Below are 23,640 nucleotides of genomic sequence, written 5' to 3' on the forward strand. Positions count from 1 at the left end.
GCTTCCTATAGAGCAGTGTTTCCCAAACTTGGGTCTCCAGCTGTTGTTGGGCTACATCTCCCATCATCCCTAGCTAGCAGGACCAGTGGTCAGGGATGATGGGAATTGTAGTCCAAAAACAGCTGGAGACCCAAGTTTGGGAAACACTGCTGTAGAGCTTGGTGTCCAAATAGCTCATTCATCAATCACAGCTCTGACTGCACACATGGATTAAAAACATTGAAAGGCAGGAGCAGCCTGGTGACTCATTTCATAGAAATTGCTTAGAAAGTTGCATGTACATTCTAGAAGGTCTTGGTATTTACAGTGGTACCTCGGTTTTTGAACATAATCCGTTCTGGAAGACCGCTTGAGTACTGAAACGTTCAAAAACCGAGGACTCGACAGCCGACAGCTAGGGCTCCGGATCTTGCAGTCAGCGGAGGCTGCGTGGCATGTTCAGTTTCTGAGGCGTGTTCGAAAACAAGCATTTACTTCTGGGTTTATGGCATTCACAAACTAAAATGTTTGTCAACAGAGACATTCAAAAACCTGTAAATACTGTAAAATTAATGAATGTTAGAATGATGTTGGACAGAAATTAAGTGGTTTCCAGCTGTAATGCTTAAGAGATATGAAAAAAAAGGTCTAGAAATAAGTAAAAACTAATGGTGAGGATTTGCTGAACTAACAATTTGAATTGGAATACAAGAAAGGGAGGTATGAGGAGGTCTGGAAAATAAGTTAAAAGAAAATAAGTAATGGAAATTCTATGTGTTTTTAATTGTTTTTATTTTTGTATTTTTGGTTATTTTTTCTTTTTATTTTACATTGTATTATTTTTTGAAAACTTTAATAAATATTCTATAAAAATAAAAAAAACAAAAACCGAGGTACCACTGTACTTTTTATTTTTTAAAAAATGAAAGCTTAGACTCTAGGCCCCTTGCAAGTCTGGACCCTGATGAGAAAAAGTGATTGAGAGCCTATAGGGAATCCTCACAAGAGAATGAATAAATACTCTGTGAGCTCCTCATCCAAACTCAACCCTCTGAATGCTGCTGAGGCTCCATTCCATAGGTGAGCTACTAAAGTATGAAAATGGTGTTCAGGAGACAACTCCTAGGAATCTCTGGTTGTTGTTGTTGTCATCTGCAATTCATTGAGTACTTTAAAATAGATACTAGTGGTAGACAGAATGGTGCTGAGAGTTTAGGATTTTGCTCATTTGCTACAATTAAAGATGCTGCAATCCATAGCTGATTGTGCTTTTGGGTGGTCAAATACATATCTTCAATACAGATTGGAATTCCTATTAACTTCCGTGTGGGTGGAAGGGATCCAATTTGTGTGTTCTGAAGAATATGTGAGTGGATCAGATTTTTTCCACTGAAAACAAAGACAGAAGTAATTTGGTAGGGAAGATAGCATTATACAGGCACCAGAGTTTCCACATTTGGAAAAGATTACAGGAGGGCACTAAGTTAAAATCTACCTTCAAAAGGTGTTTTCATGCAAAATGTGTAGGATTTTAAAAATTAGTAGCACTTTATCTCCAAGTAAAATAAAAGATGAAATATTTACAGACCTCAGAAGTAAATAACATTGAATCTAATGTGGCTTACCCCTGAATAAATGGGTATCTCCTGAAAATAGAACATTCTGTAATTTGAAGGGAATTCTGAAATGATATCTCCTCCGGAATTTAAAAAGGGTGTAGTTCCACCAATCTCCCTCTTGCACATCATTTGCTCCTAATGACCATATGCAACTGGCAGGATTAAGGAGATGGAAATTGTCTGACCCCTCCTCCCATCTTCTTCGCTATCTCTCAAAATAGATAGTAGATACTCAGCCTTTTTCTTTCTTTCTGTCCCAACAGCTAATCTATAATAAAAAACATGTCTGTGTGGAATCATTCAAGCACCACTGAGTTTATTCTCCTAGGAATCACAAGCCGAATGGAGCTGAAACTGCCTCTCTTCTTTCTGTTCCTTCTGATCTACATTGTTACCCTGATGGGGAACATTGGGATGATCTTGCTCATCAGGAGAGACCCTCGCCTCCACACCCCCATGTACTTCTTTCTCAGTAACTTGGCTTTTGTGGATGTCAACTATTCCTCAGCCATCACACCCAACATGTTAGTCACTCTCTTGGCAGAGAACAAAAGCATTGGGGTCATTGGATGTGCAACTCAGATGTTTATGTTTGTTATATGTGGAAGTTCTGAATGCCTCTTATTGGCAGTGATGGCGTACGTCCGGTATGTGGCAATCTGCAACCCACTGCGTTACCCCATCATAATGTCAGGGAAAAGGTGCATGTGTCTAGTAGCTGGTTCCTATTTCCTTGGCAATTCTTATGCAGTTCTACATACAGTGTTTACCTTCACTCTGTCCTTTTGTGGGCCAAATGTGATCAACCATTATTACTGCGACATTCCCCCACTGCTACAGCTTTCTTGTTCAGATACGCACACCAACGAGACAGTGATATTTGCACAGGTTAGCATAAATTGTGTCGGCACAACAGCAATCATCTTGCTCTCCTATGCCTGTATCTTGGCCACCATTTTGAAGATCCATTCTGCCGAGAGCAGGCGCAAGGCCTTTTCCACCTGCACATCCCATCTGGCAGTTGTCAGCTTATTCTATGGGGCAATTTTCTTCATGTATCTGAGGCCCAGCTCCACGTACGCACTAGAGCAAGACAAAGTGGCCTCGCTATTCTACACGGTGGTGATGCCCATGCTGAATCCCCTCATCTACAGCCTGAGAAACAAGGAAGTTAAGGATGCATTTTGGAGACTGCTTGGGAAGACACTGCCATTCTAAAGGAAAATTATGGAATAGCAAACCAATATAATAATGAACAGGATATTCAACTTTCATTCTGTTTACTAATATTCATTATGCCTTTCAGTTTATTATTGTTGTTGTATTTATATTTTAAGGGCTTGTTCTAATGGTGGTGCAAGTAGAAGGAACCTTCCCTAACCAATGTTTATCATTTATTTATTTATTAGATTTATATAGCACCCTTCATTAAAAGATCTCAGGGCAGTTCACAAAATGTTCACCTCCCTTTTGCAGCCTTCTCTACCAAGGATAGATGCATCAGTCATATCTGCATGTTGGTTCAGAAGTCCATCCCATCCCATTTCCAGATTAATTTGCAATTTTTACTTTAAAAAATACAAAAGAATTTTTGCATATAATACATACACATACTTTTATTACAAAATATAAATTTTATTCGATCCCAAAAAGAGCATTTTAAATACCTATTTCATCTCACGTTGTGCGTTTTAAAGCATATTTTATCCTAAAACACACGTCTTTCCTGTTTTTGTTTTTATGAAGAACTGTATTGCGAAATTCAGAGAAGCAGAAAGAAAATTACACTCTGATCTATGTATTATTCCGGGAGACGTGGATTAGGTTTGTTCACTCACAAATTCAGACAAAATTCATCTCCCAGGCATCTTAATTTTTTTACATTTTTTAAAATGCCAAAGCAGTCAGTAGGATAGCCATCCTCTACTTTGCAGAGAACAGTTCTCCATTTGAAGAGTTATCCCAGGGCAGCCCTCTAATCTGAAGGGCTACCAATTACATGCTTAGTATATAAAGAACAATAGAAGAAGAAAAAGCAGCAGAGGCCTTGAGGTTGCCTATCAATGGTTAGCTTTTGCACTGCAGTCTAAGTAGACACAGATGCCACCTGGTCACAGTCTTTGCTACTATGGGGAGAGGTATTGTATTTCAATTGTAGTAATTATTTACAGATTTGCATCTATACACATCAGCACCTGCAAATGTTATGTGAACCTTCATCCTCTTTATTTTTGTCAGTTTAACACAGGGCAAGTCACCACCCTGGCTTTAAGTCATGGAATCTGGAGTTGTACAGCCTAAGAATAGGTTTACCTCCTCAAGGAGAGACAGGCTAGCAGCAAATACAGCTGAATGTGCATTTGTTTATATAAAGAGATATAGTAGAAATGCATCTGCATATAAGTCTTTATATACTAATGCTAGACGCCTCTGAACCTAGATGGGAAAACTGAATGCAGGAGAGGAAAGTTAGGGCTGCCATACATCCTGACTTTCCATGACATGCCTTGGAATAAAAAAGGCGCAACAACTTTTGTTCCCCTAAAAAAACACACCCAAAAAACTCTGTTCTGAATTTCACTTAGAGTTATGGCAACTCTAGGAAAGTGCCTGCTTGTATGCTGCCACAGGCATGGAGCTGGCCACTGTGAGAACAGGATGCTGGACTAGATGGGTCATTTGGCTGATCCAGCAGATTCCTCTTACGTTCTTATGCCAGGCATAGGCAAACTCGGCCCTCCAGATGTTTTGGGACTACAACTCCCATCATCCCTAGCTAACAGGACTAGTGGTCAGGGATGATGGGAGTTGTATTCCCAAAACATCTGGAGGGCCGAGTTTGCATATGCCTGTCTTATGCTACATTTACTCTTATCTGAAAGAGCTGCGGTGGATACCACTATAAACACTATAAACAATATTGCTTGTTCAAGTAGCTACACACCCAACTAGAAACATGCAATTTGATGTGGTTTTCACACATGAAACATGGATCTCCAGATTTAGAAAGGAGACTGCAATGTACTTGAACATTCTGGCCCATGTAATTTTAACATATGCATTACAAACCCAACTGAAGCAAAAGCTCCATTAAGCCTTGTGTGTGGGAACTATATTTATCATGATTTTCCACTGGTGAATTCCCTGTGATCCACCTATTATGGATACAGGCTCCAGATGGATATGTAAGTTAGTGATGATCTATTAATACACTAGTGGTTATTATAGGTAGAATGTTTACAAAGATATAATTCCTCTTAGAGACTCATTAAGTTTATGGAAACAATGATTACTCAAGGCAAATCTTTATTTAGCATTAGAAACAATGCTTCCAAATGGTAACAATGATTATGGTCTTAACAAATGATGAGATTGGAGGTCCACAATGGCCTGCACTTGCCCAGGCAGGTGCATTATGTGACCCGTGAGAACAACAAAATAACCAGACTGTACAATGGTGATGGGATAAAATCAGGCCAAATCTTTATTGAAAGCAGCAGGCAGTGCAAGGGTTGCCATGGCATTGGGTCCCAAGATCAGTTCATCATTCCACAAGCCCTGTGTTGATGGAATGGATCTGCTGGGTTTGGATCGCTCCAAACCTGTACAATGGGAGTCAGCCAGTGTTGAAACTGCCGTGGTGCAGGCAGGGTCTCACTGGGAGACCAGGGTGCAGATTCCAACCAGGCAGACACCGAACCCGCACTTGGGATTGCCATGGTCAATCCTCCCCTCAGGCCCCTTATGGCCACCCCCCTATACTATGTTGATCCTGACTAATGCCATTTCCACCCTCATACAAACAACATTCTTCTGGCTAACAAAGGAAAGCCATAATTTCACTGAGGGAAAGGTGAGAAAAGCCCCAACCAAATGCCAATCAAAAGGAAAGAAATTCCTTTCTGGTCCTTTCAACCAATGACCCAGAATTGCTATGTGAAGGCTCTAACCCAAGGGCAGGCAGGCAGGAAGCTCTCAAAGCAAAATGGCTGTGAGCTTCAGGGGAAGCAGCCTTATATAGGCTTTCCCCTCCCCTCTTCAGCAAGGACCCATGAGGAAGCTTTTTCACACAAGCCCATCACACAGAGAAGATACTGGGCAAAACCTGGCCACAGCCCCACCGGCCAAAGGGTCCCATGCTTATTGGGCATGGAATGGGGCTTATGTCTGCTTGACAAAGGAAAGGGTGTTTTGGAAACCTGGGAGATGAAGGTTGTGGCCCTACAATTAGACAGAGTGAGACAACCACCTCAGAGGGAAGATGATGAGAGAAGGCAGAGCTCATTCTTCCTGAGACTCACCTGGGATGTTCCCAACTCCCTAAGTCAGTGCCCTAGTGATGGTGCTTGCTCAATGCTGGTCTGAGTTGACTGGCTTTTCCAGACAGTTAATCTCTCTGATTGTGTCAAAGATAGGACCTTCAGGAAAAGGCAGCCAACGTAGTCTACATAGTTCAGCAGGAAAGCACTGCTCTTAATATGTGATGCGTGCTGATGCCATTACTGCTGCATTTGTTTGAGTGGACAGTGAGCATGCACCAGGTATAGAAGTAAGAGAGTGGCAGCAAAGTGTTGAAAGGCAGAGGTGTGTGTCCTGCATTTCCTAAGCTAACCAGCAGACAATGCTGACCCAGTGCTGGTTTTGAAGTAAGATTCAGTTGCTAGTCTGATTGGCTTCTGTACATGGGGGTGTCTAGGCAGCAAAATATATTGGGCTGGCCCTGCAAGCGTTATGTAGATTTCTCTAAAGCCCATAGAAGAACAAGGAAGGAAGAAGATGAGGAAGTGCTATAGGAATGAATAACTCATTCTAGAACAAATGACTATTCACAACAGCCCAGACTAATTGGGCAACTTATCTTCAGCATCACACTAAAAAGTATAAGTGAAACTTAGGGGAGTTAAGTCCCAGAGGTAACAGCAAATAATAAATACTATGAGAGGCTCCTCAAGATAGCAGACAATCATGTTCAACAAGCAGGTGCTTCATCCCACAGGGTAAGCTGGCAATTAATCACTTCTGAATATGGTATTTAGGGGCCAATGCTTAGCAATCACAAGCATTTTTATCACTAGTGTTAATCACCAATATAGAGACAAACAACATAGTAGCTGCTGTTGGGAAAATAGATGTAATATATGCCTGGAGGGCTGGATATTCTATATTGGATAGATAAGGGAGGGTTGATGGGAGACATCAGGAATTGACAATGCACTGCAGGGAGCAGCAGCAGAAAGTAAACTGATGGTAGAGGAGACAACTAAAGATGATTTATGGAAAAGGAGCATCTTGAGGGGCAACCTAGGAGGAGGATCCATCTCTAAATGCACCCATTTCAGTTATGGAAATAGAGCTGGCTATTAATCAAGCAAAAACAGGTAAATCATTGGGTTCTGATGGGCTCACCACCTCTTGCTAGAGAACATTTTGAGATCTAACAATACCACTGAAAGATACAATGAACGGAGTAGGAGAAAGACACCGCACTTGAAAATTGCACCCTAGCCTAAGTCATTAATTACCTTCCTACTGAACAGCCCACACCACGCCCCATAATCGTCTTATGGAAAACTTTTAATAGCTTGACCATGATTCCATAGGAAATTGACATTTTACCATTGAAGTCCCCCCCCCCTCCTGAGGTTAACTATAATTTTATTACTATCTACTCTTAGTAGAATTTTCAGATTTTCAGGTTACATCTTTGCCTCCTTTGCCAGGAATGAAGAAATGAGCTATGAATTGGGGAGAATAAAACATGTAGTTAAAAGAAACACCCTAACACCCCTCAGTGTGGGTTCCTGAGAGCTGGGAGAATAAGCCTACCAAAATTCCATCCCTGCTCTGAGCACTAGAACAGTCTCCCCCTGCCTGTTCACCTTAAAGGTAATCAACCACAGATGTAATGAGACAGACAGAATCCTAGAGTAGCTTCATTTCTGTAGCACTTATGCAAGACAGTTGTGAGAAGTCGATTGGATAAGCATCTCTTCACCATAAGGATGCCTCAGTTTAACTCCCTCCTGACCCATCTTACACCTGCATCTGTGTCAAACTGGTGTTTCACCAAGTTGGCCCAATTACCATATCCCTCCCTCAACATATCCCTCTACTACTACAGCATGAAATAGATGTGGGGGGCCAGTGCTCTCAGTTTGCCAATTCTGAGGGTACCCACCCCAATACAAATTCTACTTAACCCCTTAAATAGGGACTGGCTACTCCCATGCTCTAAATACATAAATATATTTATCTTCCTGCTGGAGTGGTACCTATTTATCTACTTGCACTTTGTGCTTTTGAACTGCTAGATTGGCAGGAGCAGGGACCGAGCAATGGCAGCTCACCTCGTCATGGGGATTCGAACCGCCGACCTTCTGATCGGCAAGCCCTAGGCTCTGTGGTTTAGACCACAGCACCACCCACGTCCCATATATACAGTATATAATTATAAATATAAAAAGTGGCGCATTAGGAGAGCTGCCACTCTGGAAATGCACTGAGGAGAGTTAGGCTTTTAAGCCTGTCCACATTCCTCCTTTGACTGGCAGATGCGTCCCACCAGCTATGGGTCACCAAAACGGATGTGGGTGAGAGAATCACCCTTCACCTGAAACAAGGGCAAAAGAGCACCATGGTTTGTATTTTGAAACCCTTTGCTTTAGAACTCTGGAAGCACATGAAGTCTTTGTCCAAAGTCACCTGTTGAAATGGTATTTTGTTTTGTTTGCCACACAAAGGGAACTGAACTGAGAAAATAAAAGATTACATTGCTAACCATTGTTTCTCGTCACACACAGGTAACTTGTATATGAGGAAATGTCTCTGGAGAATCACACCACAATCACTGAATTCATTTTTCTAGGAGTCACAAACCGAACAGACCTGCAATTGCCCCTCTTTATCCTGTTCCTTATTGTCTATATTGCCACCATAGTAGAAAATCTGGGCATGATCTTTCTGATAAGTAGTGACTCACAGCTTCACACTCCCATGTATTTCTTCCTCAGCCACTTGGCTTTTGTGGATCTCTGTTATTCTTCCACCATCACCCCCAAAATGTTGGTGGATCTCTTGTCAGAGAGAAAGAGCATTGGGGTTTCAGGCTGTGCAACCCAGATGTTTCTGTTTGTTGTATTTGGGATTACTGAGTGCCTCCTACTAGCTGGAATGGCCTATGACCGTTATGCGGCAATCTGCAACCCCTTGCTCTATTCAGTTATTATGTCTGAGGAAAGGTGTGCCTGGCTCGTTGCTTGTTCATATGGAGTTGGACTGTTCCATTCAGTTACCCACACCACATTCACTTTTACTTTGTCCTTCTGCAGATCAAATAAAATAAATCATTTCTTCTGTGATATTCCTCCACTTCTCCAGCTTTCTTGCTCTGATACCCACATATATGAGATGGTGATCTTTGCTTTGGTTAGTGTAAATTGTGTGACCACCACAATGACCATTGGCATTTCCTATACTTGCATACTGGTTACGGTTTTGAAGATACGCTCTGCAGAGGGCAGACACAAAACCTTTTCCACCTGCACCTCCCACTTGATGGTTGTTACACTGTTCTATGGGACAATTTTCTTCATGTATCTCCGACCCAGCTCTGCATACAGTCTGGATCAAGACAAGGTCGCCTCCGTGTTCTACACAGTGATGATCCCTATGTTGAACCCCTTGATCTATGCCCTGAGGAACAAGGAAGTTAAATGTGCCCTTCAACGAGCAATTGAGAGGATGTTTTCACTGTGAAATGAAATAGCAGAACAGCTGGAACAAAGTACATTGCAATACAACTTGATCACTGTTATAACTGATCTGTTCTCCATGGTTGTTTGTTGCGAGTCCTAGCAGGGAATGAATTTGGAGTGACAATAACCATGGCTTCATGTTTTTTGTACACGTGAAGGACAATTGAAAAGCCTATTGCCTTCATATTAAAAAAATTCTCATTCCTCAGGGGTTACTGGAATGAAAACTTTATGATGAAATTGAGAGAAGGCTATTGCAGTGCTAGGAAATTTAGAAACATACGGTGACATTCATAGTGATAAGAGCTCTATATAGATCAAAGGTGCAACCCAATCAGTTTCTGTGCTAAGAATGCCTTTCTCAGGATGAAGCAAATAAGAATAAGAATAAGAATAAGAATAAGAATAATATTTGTACCCTGCCCACTCTGGGTGGCTTCCTACAAAGATTAAAAATACATTAAAATGTCACACATTAAAAAATTCGCTGAACAAGGAACAATAACTGCTATTCTAGCACAATGTTAGAAAGTTCAGTATTGTGTAGGTGTCATGGGACAGAATGTTGCACAATGTGAGGATATTACTAATTGGCACCTGCCACAATTTATTTATATATTTTTATCCCTTCCTCCCTGCAATGTAGCTAATATGGCTTTCACAGCTTTATCTCAGTTTTTCCAACAGAGAGCGGGTGAGAAACCCAAATTCAAGCCTGAATATGAATTTGAACGTATGGCACCTGGTGACATATATGGTCCTATGTACAATAAGGGACGTGGGTAGTACTGTGGTCTAAACCACTGAGCCTCTGGGGTTTGCAGATCAAAAGGTTGGCCCTTTGAATCCCCACGATGGGCTGAGCTCCCATTGCTCTGTCCCAGCTTCTGCCAACCTAGCAGTTCAAAAGCACACCAGTCCAGCATTTTGTTCTCACAGTGCCCAACTAGATGTCCAAGCAAAGCCCAAAAGCAGAGCACAGGCACTCTACCCACAAGTGAATCCCAGCAACCAGAATTCAAATCCATATAAACAATGACAATTGAGATAGAATACAGACAATATGAGCTGCAGTCATTGATAGATCTGCCCTCCATTAATTTTGCCTTTTAAAGCCATCCAAGTTAGTAGCCATCACTACTTATTGTGGGAACAAATTCCAGATTATAACTATGGGCTGTGTGAAGAAGTATGATCTTTTATCTGTCATGAATTTTCCAATATTCAGCTTCATGGGATGGCCACCTGCTCTAATGTTATTCGAGTGGGAGAAAAACTTTTCTTTGTTGACTTTCTCTATTCCATGCATCATCCCATGGCTTCTGACAAAATTAACTGGAATCTTACTAAAAACATATTTCTTTAAATTGTAAAGATTTTAGTAAGAACATCCTGAAACTGCATTAGCCATAATACTTGTTATATTGACACCTCAATTTCAAAGCTCCTTGCTTTGTCTGAATCTATACAAACCTCTGCCCCACCAGAACACCCTCCTAGTGCTTTGCCCCAGTGGGAGGTATCTGCTAATGGGGGAGAAGGGGGCCATTTTGACAATTCCCCCACCCACTGCTGCCCCACATGTCCCTTGAAAATCTAAGCTGGAGGGTGGGGGAACAATCTACCCAGCCCCTGAGATCACTTTCTGAGGCCCTCCTAAGTGTGCCTCCTCCACCAGAGGTCTGGAGGGTGGTAACACGAGAAGAGGCCTTCTCTGCAGTGGCTCCCTGTTTGAGAAATGCTCTCCCCAGGGAGATTCAGCTGGCACCTTCATTATACATCTTTAAGTGCCTGGCAAAAACATTCCTCTTCAACCAGAATTTTGGCTGATTAATTTCTATGGACCTTTAAGCGTGTCTTGTAGTAGGGTGGGTGTTGGTGGTTATTGTTTGGTTATTGTTATTGTTATTATTATATACTTTGTGGTTTTATTTTGTGTTGTTATGCTGTGAACTGCCCTGAGATGATGGTGATGGTGATGGTGATGGTGATATTTCACTCTTTCTCTCTCTGGAATTCTACTCGACAGCACCATTTCACCTCATTTTCCATTAAGAGGTAAATAATAATAATTAGCTCCCTGTTGGTCATTTTAGTTTCTATGAGACTTCAGGAGGGATTAAAGTCTGAAAACGTCATGTGTGAGGAAGCTCAATATCCTGTCAGCTGTTTATCTTACAGCAGCCAAACAAAAGTGCTCCATAATAAATTGCAAGGTAGTCTCTTGCAAATTCAGATCAGAATAGACATTCTATTTATGCTAAGAATTCTGAAAGAACAGGACTGCTTAGAGAATAACATCTGGAGGAAAAGTAATGTTAGGAACCAAGTGTCACTGAAAAGATTGGTGAAGAAAGAAAATGGAACAGAGCTTCTTATGGTACCCATATAGTACCAACAATCAGGGGGTTGGCAATCAGATTAAGGGAACATTTGTAGCTTATTTTAGAGCTGAGGAGAGAAAACATTATTGCAAATTATCAGATCGCTGTGATTCAACATATCTAGTTCACTTTAATATTATTTTATATCTTACATGAACTTGCTGATCTATCTGCCTCAAGCGCTCTTCCTCTCTCTCTCTCTCTCTCTCTCTCTCTCTCTCTCTCTCTCTCTCTGACTGCAACAGAGTACCACAGCTGTTTATGCAGAAGCTGCGCAGAGCTTATTTCCAAAGGTATGTAAAAGTATGCAAAAGTTCACTTTATGCTATGCTTTCTTGTGTTGGTATAGATAGAAGTATGAAATGAAGGAAATGATTTGCATGAATTCTTTGACCGTTCATAGCACAGGAGTAAATATCTCCTGAGTAGATGCAGTGATAATCCAATTTCTGTTAAAGTAATGCAAGCTCATAGTCATCCCTGCCACTGCTGGCAACAAATTCCATACATTGGTTGTAAAATATTGTTTTACCTGTGCTATGCTTTGGTGTTTTTTCAGATCCGGATATTTCACCTGGGTGCAATGTCTGAAGAAAACTCCACAACAGTGTTCAGTGAGTTTGTCTTTGTAGGATTAACAAACAACCCTATACTACGAACTAGTCTCTTTTTGGTGTTCCTGGTTATTTATATGATCACCTTGGTTGAAAATCTAGGAATGATTGCCTTAATAAGGGCCAGTCCCCGGCTTCACACTCCAATGTACTTCTTTCTCAGCAACCTCTCTTTCCTGGATGTATGTTTCTCTTCTGTGTTTGCTCCAGAGGCATTAGTGAACTTCCTAGCAGAGAAAAGGTCCATTTCCTTTATTGGGTGTGCAATGCAAATGTACTTTTTTATAGGTCTGGGGAGTACGGAGTGCTTTCTCTTGGCTGCAATGGCATATGATCGCTATGTGGCTATCTGCAAACCCTTGCTGTACCCAGTCCTCATGTCTCCTAGAGTCTGCATTCTTCTGGTGTTGGGGTCTTATGCCCTAGGCCTATTGCACTCTCTCCTTCACACAGTCCTCACCTTCAGGCTGTCATTTTGCAGGTCTAACATGATCAATAACTTTTTCTGTGACATCACAGCACTTTTGGCCATTTCCTGTTCAGATATCCACCTCAATGAACTCCTGATTTTCTATGAAGCTGGTCTTGTAGAAATAACCACCATCCTGAGTGTTGTAGTTTCTTATACATATATTCTCAGCAACATTGTGGTGAGGATCAGTTCGGTCGCAGGCAGGCTGAAAGTCTTCTCCACCTGCACCTCGCACCTCATGGTGGTTACCATTTTCCATGGGGCAATTCTCATTCTGCACTTCCGACCAACCTCTAGCAGTGAATCTTTGGTTCAAGGCGTCTTTGACAAAACACTGACTGTGTTCTATACAGTTGTCATCCCTTTGCTCAACCCTTTGATTTATAGCCTCAGAAACAAGGAGGTAAAGGATGCTTTGCTAGGCTTTCAGCGGAAGGTGTGTGACAAAATGTTTTGTTCATGAACCTTATAAAATCAAATGGGCATGGCATTATTAATGTATGTAACGTATTACAGTTCTTTCCAGAACTTAAAGTCTTGAAAGAAAGAAGGATGCACCAAATTCCCTCTGGCCCCTATGTGCTGTTTTGGTGAGGAATGTAATGTTTCCCTTAAACTATGTTTCCCTTAAACATATTAATCCAAGCTGAATGAAGGGAACATTCTATGCTATTAATGATATATGGTGTATCCCCTAACATGGAGTTTGACCACTGTTTTAACAATTCTCTTTTGTATGATTAACATAGTGCTTAATAGTGCATTGTATCCCCACCACCTTAAGTCAGAGATGGGGAGTTGCTGTAGCCCTCTTGGTGTCATTGGGTTCCAATTCCCATCAGACTCATGAGCAGGCAAGATGGGAGTTATAGTCCAGCAATGTCTGAAGAATCACAGGTTCATCACTCCTGCATTAAGCCATAGGGAGTATGAGAAGTGCTCCTGTTCAGTCAACTTGGAACAGGAACCTCCTTGGAACAGGAGGGCTTGCATTTGACAGAGTTATCCATCCATCCATCTTGCCCACCTGCTGCCTGTCAACATCATTCCATTGGCACAGAGCACCCTTTTCTATCCACCCAAAGTATGGCCAGATAGAAGTATCACCAATGGGATTGCGGCAAGTGGTGGCCAGTGGAAAGTCTTGAAAGGAATCCCTTCCCAGTGCTACTACCATCGTATGAAAACATTGCGCCTGATTCAGTTCCAAGCGGGTGCAACAGTCTTCTTGCTCCCAACTCCTGTCCTACCTGTGATGTACAGCAAGGCTGTGGATGTGACAACAAACTCTCACACAGAGAGAAGCAGGGGGAGAAGGAGCTGCTGTCTGCCAGCCACCTCAAAAAGTATCTGAGATGCCATTGCACTGCCTGCAGAAAGTTTAAGAAGGCTTTCCCTGAAGTGTGCCTCAGTCATTCTCTACAGTGTCTATAACTGTAGATATGATTTTATTGCTTTTAGTTCATTGAGTTTGTTTCTTTTATATTTTATCCTATTTTCTCATACTGTACAATGCTTGCATGACTTTAGGCTATGAAGTGTTTTTTAGAATTGAAAAATTAAAAAAGGGCAGTCAATCTATCTCCTCCTCTATCTCCTCTACACTCAACGTATCTCCTCTATTGTGAGACTCAATTAGGCCCTCTTCAAGTGTTTGGCTTGACATTATGTCAGAAGCTAGCCAGCAATAAAGCACACAGAGTAAGTGACGTTAACTCTTTATTAGAAGAAACAAGGTCTGCTCAGGAGTGTCAGCATAGCAACACTTTTCAGAGGCCTAGCCCCTTTGAGGCAGTTGTGGAGACTGCAAGTCCCCACTTTCCCACAGCTGCCTAAATCTCCTGCTCCCCCAGGTCCTTCCTTGAACAAAAGAGATAAAATTCAAAATGGATATCAATATTTATTATTAGAAAATTCAGTCCCACATGTTTCCCCATTCTTCAGCACTTGTACCTACCAGTACTTTGTATTTCTGCTAGGGTTGCCATATTTCAAAAAGTGACAATCCAGACTAAAAAGCTTTTGAGCTATTTTTGGCAAAAATACTTTTTAAAAATGCACTATTTTTGAGGAAAATCAGCAAAAACACTGCCGACATGGTTGCCATACATCCGGATTTTTCCAGACATTTAGCTGATTTCCCAGACATTGATTCCGACTGCAGTATTCTGGATATGTCCGGTAAATTCTGGACATATGGCAACCCTGATTCCTGCCATCTCACTGTTTTGTATTGTTCTCTGGGGTGTGTGTGTGTCTGTGTGTGTGTGTGTGCAACATGGGACCTTCTGTAGGCAGATGCACTACCACGGAGTTATAACCCTTTCCCACAAAAACAAATTGTGACAAAGTGTCAGTGCAAATTTGATGGAAGATCACATGCTTCCCCTGCAAAATATCCTAGGTTCAATGTGCAGCATCTCTGGGTAGTGCTGGGAAGGATCTTTCCCTGAAACCCTGGAGAGCCACTTCCAGTTAGTGCATAGTCCTGCACATTGCTGCTGCCCTCCGATGCCAATATTCATTCAGATAAACCAGTGATCTGGCTTTGGCTTCCTATGTTATTGGGATTCCTTCATGAAACAATGTTATCCATTTCCAGTCTATGATGCCCCCAACATTCTTCCAGTTGTAATGATAATAATAAATTTTACTTATATCCCACCCTCCCCAGCCGAAGCCGGGCTCAGGGTGGCTAACAACAATAAAACAGTACAACAAGTTGTAGCCATAGCTGTCAACGTTTCCCTTTTTTTAAGGGAAATTCCCTTATTCCGGATAGGATTCCTCGCAAGAAAAGGGAAATTTTGACAGCTATGGTTGTAGCTTCATATAAGTTTGTTTTTTAGGGCTAACAATACTCTCCCCCTTCTCTTTGCCTCTTCACAAGGGCGGCCCACCCATGAAGAAAGGTGAGGCAACTGCCTCAGGTGGCAAGATCCACAGGGGTAGCAGATCCCAGTGTAGATCTTTATTTCCCCTTTGTTAATCTTTATTCACTCCTTCTTCCCTAGCAGGGAGGGGGCACTTTTTGTGGTTCACTTGATGTGCCAAAATGTATTGGGTAGGCTCTGCCTCTTCATATGGAATTATTATTATTTTTTATCAGAAACAAACAATGTGGTTGAGTCTTGGGGAGAGTATAGCACATTTTCCCAATAGATGAATTCCTAAAACGATGAATTCTGTGCAGTTCTCCAAGGACATGGAGCACTGAGGGTGGTAGGGATAAAATAAAAGCTCTACAGTTATATATACATGCCATTCTGTGCAGCTGACAATGTGGACTCTGTCTAAGAATGCTTCTGGGTACAATAACTGTGCTCATTATCACATTTCTCTATTTGGGTTTTACTGCAAGCGACCAACATAGTTATCTCTCTGGAATTAAGTTCCATTGATGCAATTTCATTCTCCATTTATTTCTTCAGATCTTCTACCACCCCAGTTTCCTTTAAGAGTAAGTAGAGACATATAAGAAAGCAGGAGTCAGTGTGTTGTTTTCCAGCAACCACACACCTTGTTTTTCTGCATAACGTTTTCCCAACTTTGCTCTTATTTTGGCACATATATGTGCTTCTTCTGCTAATGATGATTTTGAAGCATGTTTGATTGATCCTTGTGGCAGGCTTTATGCCTATTTGTTTGTTATTTTGTTTGCTGTTTGCATTATTTAAATGAGCTCTGTTATGCAGGCTTATATACATTTAAAGAATTATGGTTTTTTTATGCTCTCCAGAGAAAGGAGAGAGTGCTTCATGATTCCACTGCAAGCCAGCTGATCAGTATTCTGCACTGATTATTTTTCTTCAGTATTGTAGTGCAAGTACCTGCCAAGCATTGTTCTCAAGAGAAGATTATGCTCAGCAATCCAAGAGTCAGAGTTGTTACTTAGCTGTAACAGATACCAGATCCTGCAGTGTCATTTTAGTTTAGAAGGGGAAGGAAAATGTGCAGAATTTTTTCTAAGGCACCCTCTTAACAGTCAGAATAGCTTCTGGAAAAATTGCAAGTATGCGTAATGATTATCGTAAATGTACTCTGAGTGTCTCGATTATACACTTAAAACAGAAGTGAGAGGAAGTTTTCAGTCAAACTCTTGAATTTACTTGCATAACTTTGACTACATATTCTTTCTCAACATCCCCAGTAATAGAGACTCTTAACAGCAGCATTCTTGTAGCAGCAGAACCAAAGGCACACTTTCATACCCCTCAACTGTCCCAATTTAAGTGGGACATCCTATTTTGGGGTGCTGTGTTCGTGCACAAGTCCCCTGGCTCCTTTGAGATTGCAGCCCCGAAAGATGCATGTCCTGGTTTTCCTCTGGGCTGGGCTGGAGGGTATTCACTTTCGATGCCAAAAAGTACCGTAATTTTTGAAAGAGGTTCTACATTGCTTCCTGGTATAGCCAGTTTCCTACATTAACAAAGGATGTGCTAGCTGTGTGGGGTACATTCTTAGTTTGTGTGGGTGTCTTCATCACATCCTTTCCCACCTATAACTAGGCCCCCATGTTGTATAAGCAGATCCCTTTGTAGAGCTGAAGAAGAAGGTAAGACACTCCCTTTATCCCCAAGCGCCTGGTACCTTTGATAGAAATCCTTCCTATATTTGTTTAAATAAAATAAGGGAGTCACTGGTGGCAAATGAACTGCATAGATTTCTCATGTGCATGATGAATAAATGGTCATTTCTTCTCAGTTGTCATGTTTCTTTATTTTACAGCTCTGGAATAAAACAATCTGAATGCAATGAAAGAGAAAAACTTTACTGTAATAATCAATGAGTTTGTATTTGTAGGGTTAACAAACAATCTCATACTACAGATTGTCCTCTTTCTAGTCTTCCTTGCTATTTATATTGCTACTTTGGTGGGAAATCTAGGACTGTTTGTGTTAATAAGAGCCTGTCCCAAGCTCCACACTCCAATGTACTTCTTTCTCAGCAACCTCTCTCTCCTCGATGCATGCTTCTCCTCTGTGGTTGCCCCTAAGACTTTTGTGAATCTCTTAGCAGATAAAAAGACCATTTCCCTCACTGGATGTGCATTGCAAATGTACTTTGTGATAGGTCTGGGGAGCACAGAGTGCTTTCTCCTGGCTGCAATGGCATATGATCGCTATGTGGCTATCTGTAAACCACTGCTGTATCCAGTCCTCATGTCTCCTAAAATCTGTACACTTCTGGTGGTGGGGTCCTATGCTCTTGGGCTTCTGCACTCTCTTCTCCATACAGTCTTCACCTTCAGGCTGTCGTTCTGTCAATCGAACGAAATCAATCATGTATATTGTGACATCACTGCACTTTTATCACTTTCCTGTTCGGATACTTACATCAATGAACGCCTGATTTTTTTTGAGGCTGGGCTTGTAGAAGGAATCACCATCCTGAGTGTCATCGTCTCTTATATGTACATTCTCATCAACATTGTGAGGATCAGCTCAAGGGCAGGTAGACTCAAGGCGTTCTCCACTTGCACCTCACACCTCACTGCAGTTACCATCTTCCACGGGGCAATTCTTATCTTGCATTTCCGACCAAACTCTGGCAGTGGATCGTTTCTTCAAGATGTCACGGACAAAACCCTTGCTGTGTTCTACACAATTGTCATCCCCTTACTGAATCCCTTGATATACAGCCTGAGAAACAAGGAGGTTAAGGATGCCTTAGGAGGCATTCAGAGGAAGGTATGTAACAAAATGAGTAGCTAGCAACAATTTCTAAACATTTCCACAAGAGCTATATATTGCTAGTCCATTATTAGCATCTATGTATGGTGTTGCATGTTCAATATTAAAATTAAAATATTAAAATTAAAATATTAAAATTACAAAAATGTAGCCTCTCTTGTCATTTACCTATATGATCTTAAGGATCAATTTAAGTTCAGCCAATAATATAAGCTGGAAGTGCTCATTGTAGCTTAGGGTTGCCATATTTCAAAAAGCAAAAACCAGGACATCCCAAAAGTTGTTGAGATTTTTTTTAGGAAACCCCCAAAATTGTTGATTTAAAAAATAAATAAATAAAAGAGAGTAAGTCAACTCTAGGAAAGTAATGCCCTATTCTTAAATTGCTTATCTATGATTACCTCATACAATAAATATGTAGAAGATACCACAAATCATGTGTGGTTGCAATGAGAGAGGGCTGTGGAGATGAACATGAGATCTTAAGATTGTGAGGAAACACAAAAGCCAGAGTGGTCTCATGGGGAGGTCTTGGGCCGATCACTACTACTTAGTATATAGAATATTCTACTTAGAATATAGTAGAATATAGAATATTCTATAGTAGAAATAGAATATTCTATACTTAGAAAGACTCTCCTCCTGGAAGAGAGGGGAGTGGTTGTGGGCGGGAGCTGAGCTCCGCCTCCAGCAGGGGGCATTGCCCCCTGCCTCCCACTCACCTGGCTGGCGCCCACCCCATCGGCAGGCACCCAACCAGGTGCCTCCGAGGGGGCGTGTACAGCAGCCTAAATGCTGCGGCGCCAGCCCCTCTTCGGCCTCACTCTTCGTCATCCCGTCGCGAGTCACCCCCCCTCCACTCCCTTTGAGCTCAGGGTCTTAGTTTTCTTTGGCCTTGCTATGGACCTTAGGTTGGTCACCCTGGTTGTCCGGGGGGCCTGGTAGGAATTTTTCCATTTGGCATTAGGCTTTTTGGTTTTTTCGCCTACCTCGTAGCAATCGTCACAACTTTGTGGTATTGGTGGGTAGGTTAGGCATTGGAATAATGTGTTGTGGTGTGTCGAAGGGCTAGGTGTGGCCATCGCCTATGCCTTCAATTTTGGGGTATTCCGTTAAAGGAATCTGGCGGTCGTGTATTCTGTCCGATGCCTGCTTGGCGGGAGGCCATGGCACGACCCTCTGTGACATCAGGGGAGAGCCTATAGTTGGATTAGCATCAACAGGCTCCACCTACTGGTGAATAAACCCCCCTTGTTTTAGACTCACCCCTCTCTGATGGGGTGGAGTCAGCTGACGTAATCCAATACCTAAGCCAATACCTTTTCACTTGTTGTAATCAATAAAGTTGTGGCCTTTTCTTGCCCATTAACCTTATATCACGTGTCCTTGTGTATTCATTCCACTTTGCGGGGATCGGGTCCTCGAACCACAATATAGAGTATATACTACTATATACCTCATAGAATCGCTGTGAGGATAAAAAGGTAATAAGGAGACCATGTTTACTCTACACACCAAGAGAACCTTAATTATTGGGCAATACATAAACACTGCAAATAAATTAATAAGTTACCTTCTGCTTGGAGAAAGGGTCAGGGTTTTTTTAAAAGCAACAACAGCTAAACATATAATAAAGCAGTGTGCAAAAGTTCCATGATAGATGTTCAGAGATTCCTCATAATAAGCACAAGGTGTGAAAAATAGGAAATATACTTTATTTCCTTGACATCTAATGGGAGGGCATTCCACAGGGTAGACACAACTACTAAGAAGGCCCTTTGAGCTCTCCACAGCCGTCAACAGCACACCCACATGAAGGGAAGAATCTACTTGGACTTCTGGTCCAGCATTCACTCTGCTCTCTCAGCTTCTTCATTTCTCTTCACCTGCCTTGTTTCCCTCTAGAGCATCCTTTCTCAACCTGTGGGTCCCCAGATTCTGTTGAACTACAACTCCCATCACCCCTAGCTAGCAAGGCCAGAGCTCAGGGATGATGGGAGTTGTAGTCCAACAACATCTGGGGACCCACAGGTTGAGAACCGCTGCTCTAGAGTCTAGAGTCTGCCATCCCAGTCTGCACTTGACAATGAGTCCTTCATACACAAACCAACTACATGCCCTTGGGGTATACTTGACTTTGACTTTGTCAAATGTGAATATTCCCATAAAGCTGATTGCTCGGAGGAAATGTGTTGCTCTGTAATACCATTTCATAAAAGGTTCGGGTCCATCTCAGCAATAATTCATAGTTTCATCATGAATAAAGGGATAAACTAGAAGTGGAGAACCTGTGTCCCTTCATTTTGTTTTAAATGATATTTATTACTTTTAAAACTTAAAAAAAAGAAGAAAAAGAAAAAAGAAACAAAAGAAACAATACAATATAGACAATACAACCTTAACACCTAAACACAATAAACAAAACAAAACAAAACAAAACAAAAGCAATTTAAAAACACACATCATACCTTTACCATAATCTATCTTTCATTCCCTTGTTTCATTGACCTCCTCTCACCTCCCTTTTTGTATTCCACTTCTATAAGTTATCTCAGCAAATCCTTTATCTTAAAATATTTTTAATCTTATTCCCCATTAAAACTAATATACCTATTTACACTTAACCTCTTAAAACATTTCCACCAAGGCCAAAAAATTTCATTCCAAGATTTTTCTATCCCTCATTAAATTTTACAAAATTTCCCTATATAGACTTTAAATTTTCCAATCTTCTTCACCGTCTCCTCTTCCTGGTCTCGGCCTCTGCCAGTCCCTTCCATCAACCCCATACAGTCCATCAACCTGGAGATCTTATGTCCGAGGCTCTTAACTCTTCTCCACATCCCTTCTGCCAATCTTCTTCATATTCTTTAATTCTAGAGAGCAGATCTCGGGGAAGCTCCGACCCAACAGTACTTTTATTCCATCTCGACAGGTCAGCCAGATTTCCATAGTTAAAACTAGGATCCATAAAATATTTCAAATCTTGTTTCAAGGTTCCTCCAAATCCAAAGGCCCCCAAAGCTCCGATCTCCTCCTGACCCAAGTCCATATCCCAAATGTCAATTGATCCCTGCATAAGGGGATCTCTCCAACTTTCCTTTTCCAGTCCAGGCCAGGCTCCGATCTTCAAAATCTGACTTTTTCTAGTTTCAATCATAAAGGGCCTCAACGTAACCCTCAATTTGCCTCTGTGAGGTTAAGGCTCCCCCCTGTATTGCTTTAGGTTCGACAACAGCAACTTTCTCCTTCTCCTTTTCAACAATTTGCCCTGTTAAAATAGATTCCTGTGCCAGATCCTGAGTTATTTCTGTGTTGGTACTCACTTTTAGTCCCAAAATGTCAATTTTAGTAGTCATAGCATCTATCTTTTTATGAAGCTGTTCCAGCAGATGGCTTATCTTACAAAATGCAGACACTATTGTCTCTCCTGCCGACATTCTTGAATGTCCAAGGTCAATCTCTAGTTCTCACAATTCTTATCGTACAGCTGGATTCCTCAGCTCAACTCTTGTAACAGTTTCAAAGACTCCCTCTAGGGGGGAACAGTCTCCACTTGTATCAATCCTTTCCAACACAATTCCAAAAGTAAAAATAGTTTCAATTTTCAGTTACTTTTTCTTCCTTTTAAAACGCAGAAGCGGACAATGGAAACAATATATTTCTCTTATTAACTGACTGTTTTTTGCTGTCAATGAACTCTTCCAAAACGTCAATCTGCTGGCAGCCTGTTCCCAGGGGTTCAGAGCAGTGATAATTTAGTTTTTATCACTCTCTCCTGCAAGATGCACAATCCACAATTTTCCCCCTCTTCCCTGCTTCCAAGGGGGGTTTAATAGTTTCAATCGATGGAAATTTAATCCTTTACATGAGGCTTTCCAAGACCTTAGCTTGCAACCTCTTTGCTTCAGTCTATTTGCAAAAAGGGAAGGCGGACTTCCTGTTTTGAACCTTCCCCGTTCGGTGCCAAATTAAGGTATTTAAAAATCCAATTTTCTGTTCTACTCACGGGTTGTTGTTTAAAGTCCAATTGTCCACAGGAAAAAGTCAGCGCTCTCCGACAATAGCAATGCGGCTTCACTCCGTGAAAGAAGCAGTCGATTCAAAGCACCGCGCCACTCACCCCACATCGCTCTGGATCCCCAAAACAGGGTTTCCCCGTGAGTAGGGGAGGCGCGAATGCTGCCAGCCGAATCCCAAGTTCACAGGCTTCTTCCGCCTGTGATTTCAGTGGGTCTCTGCCTTCGGTTCAGACCCTACTTTTCACGGAGCAAGTTCCTCCCAATCGGAGGAGCTCCGCCATTGCCGGAGGTGCCAACCCGGAAGTCCGAGAACCTGTGTCCCTTCAGATGCTGCTGGGCTCCCAACTCCCATCGGTTCCAGCCAATATGGCTAATGATCAGGGATGATGTTAATCCAGGAGCATCTGGAGGGCTGTAGGTTAGCCATTCCTGAGTTAAACTAATCAGCTTCTGGGTATGTGTCAAATACCTACCCTGGAAGGTGACTTTGAGCAAGAAGACAGTTTGGTTAATGCAAACAATGCTAGCCTAAAAATCTCAACATATTTTCAATTTATGTTTTGATCCTGAGGAAGAACTTGAAGAAAAGAGAGTCCTCTTTGGAATGTAGCTGGCAAAATGAGTTTTTCGAGACCATGAATACTGTTAGTACTAGAAGTACTGCTTGTTGATTTCCTTGTGAGTTTTATTTTCAATACAAATAAGTTATGTGAGGTCTCATTGTTGTTATGGGTAAACGTCTCTAAGGTGGAGGTCCAAAATCATTCTCCAAATCATGGGGAAATGGCAGTTGATCTTCTCATACTGGACAGCTGCCAGGAAGCAAAAGTGGAGAGAGTGAGAACAGGAAGCTGGACTAGAGGGGCCTTTGGTCTGATGCAGTGGGGCTCTTATGTTCATTTCTTTTCTCTGGTTTTTGTTTTGATATTAAAAAATGCCTTGCCCATTTTTCAAGCAGTATCTTAGATGCTCTCATCTAGCTATATCCCATGGGGCAGATTGCTTCCCACCAACTGTAGTCCTTTAGGATCCGATCATATTTTGCATATTTATTTTAATATATTCAAGATAACTTGCACCTGTTTTTTTTGTGGTATTTTTGT

The 23,640-nt window shown here is 41.7% G+C and overlaps 2 protein-coding genes across 2 annotated transcripts; both read left to right on the plus strand.

Moving 5' to 3' along the window:
- Window positions 1–1,880: 1,880 nt before the first annotated feature.
- LOC307201128 (uncharacterized protein) lies at window positions 1,881–13,285 on the plus strand (the record flags this gene model as incomplete). The annotated part of the gene is made up of 4 exons (XM_079950215.1): window positions 1,881–2,806; window positions 3,345–3,396; window positions 8,430–9,326; window positions 12,296–13,285. The coding sequence occupies 4 exons, from the start codon at window positions 1,881–1,883 to the stop codon at window positions 13,283–13,285; spliced, it is 2,865 nt and encodes a 954-aa protein (XP_079806341.1).
- A 4,291-nt stretch (window positions 13,286–17,576) lies between these two features.
- On the plus strand, window positions 17,577–18,536 carry LOC307214717 (olfactory receptor 5T17-like; the record flags this gene model as incomplete). Its single annotated transcript, XM_079973646.1, has 1 exon — window positions 17,577–18,536. The coding sequence occupies one exon, from the start codon at window positions 17,577–17,579 to the stop codon at window positions 18,534–18,536; it is 960 nt and encodes a 319-aa protein (XP_079829772.1).
- Window positions 18,537–23,640: the final 5,104 nt, after the last annotated feature.

The sequence above is a fragment of the Podarcis cretensis genome (assembly GCF_951804945.1).
Source record: "Podarcis cretensis genome assembly, chromosome: 1".
In the NCBI taxonomy this organism is placed as follows: domain Eukaryota; kingdom Metazoa; phylum Chordata; class Lepidosauria; order Squamata; family Lacertidae; genus Podarcis; species Podarcis cretensis.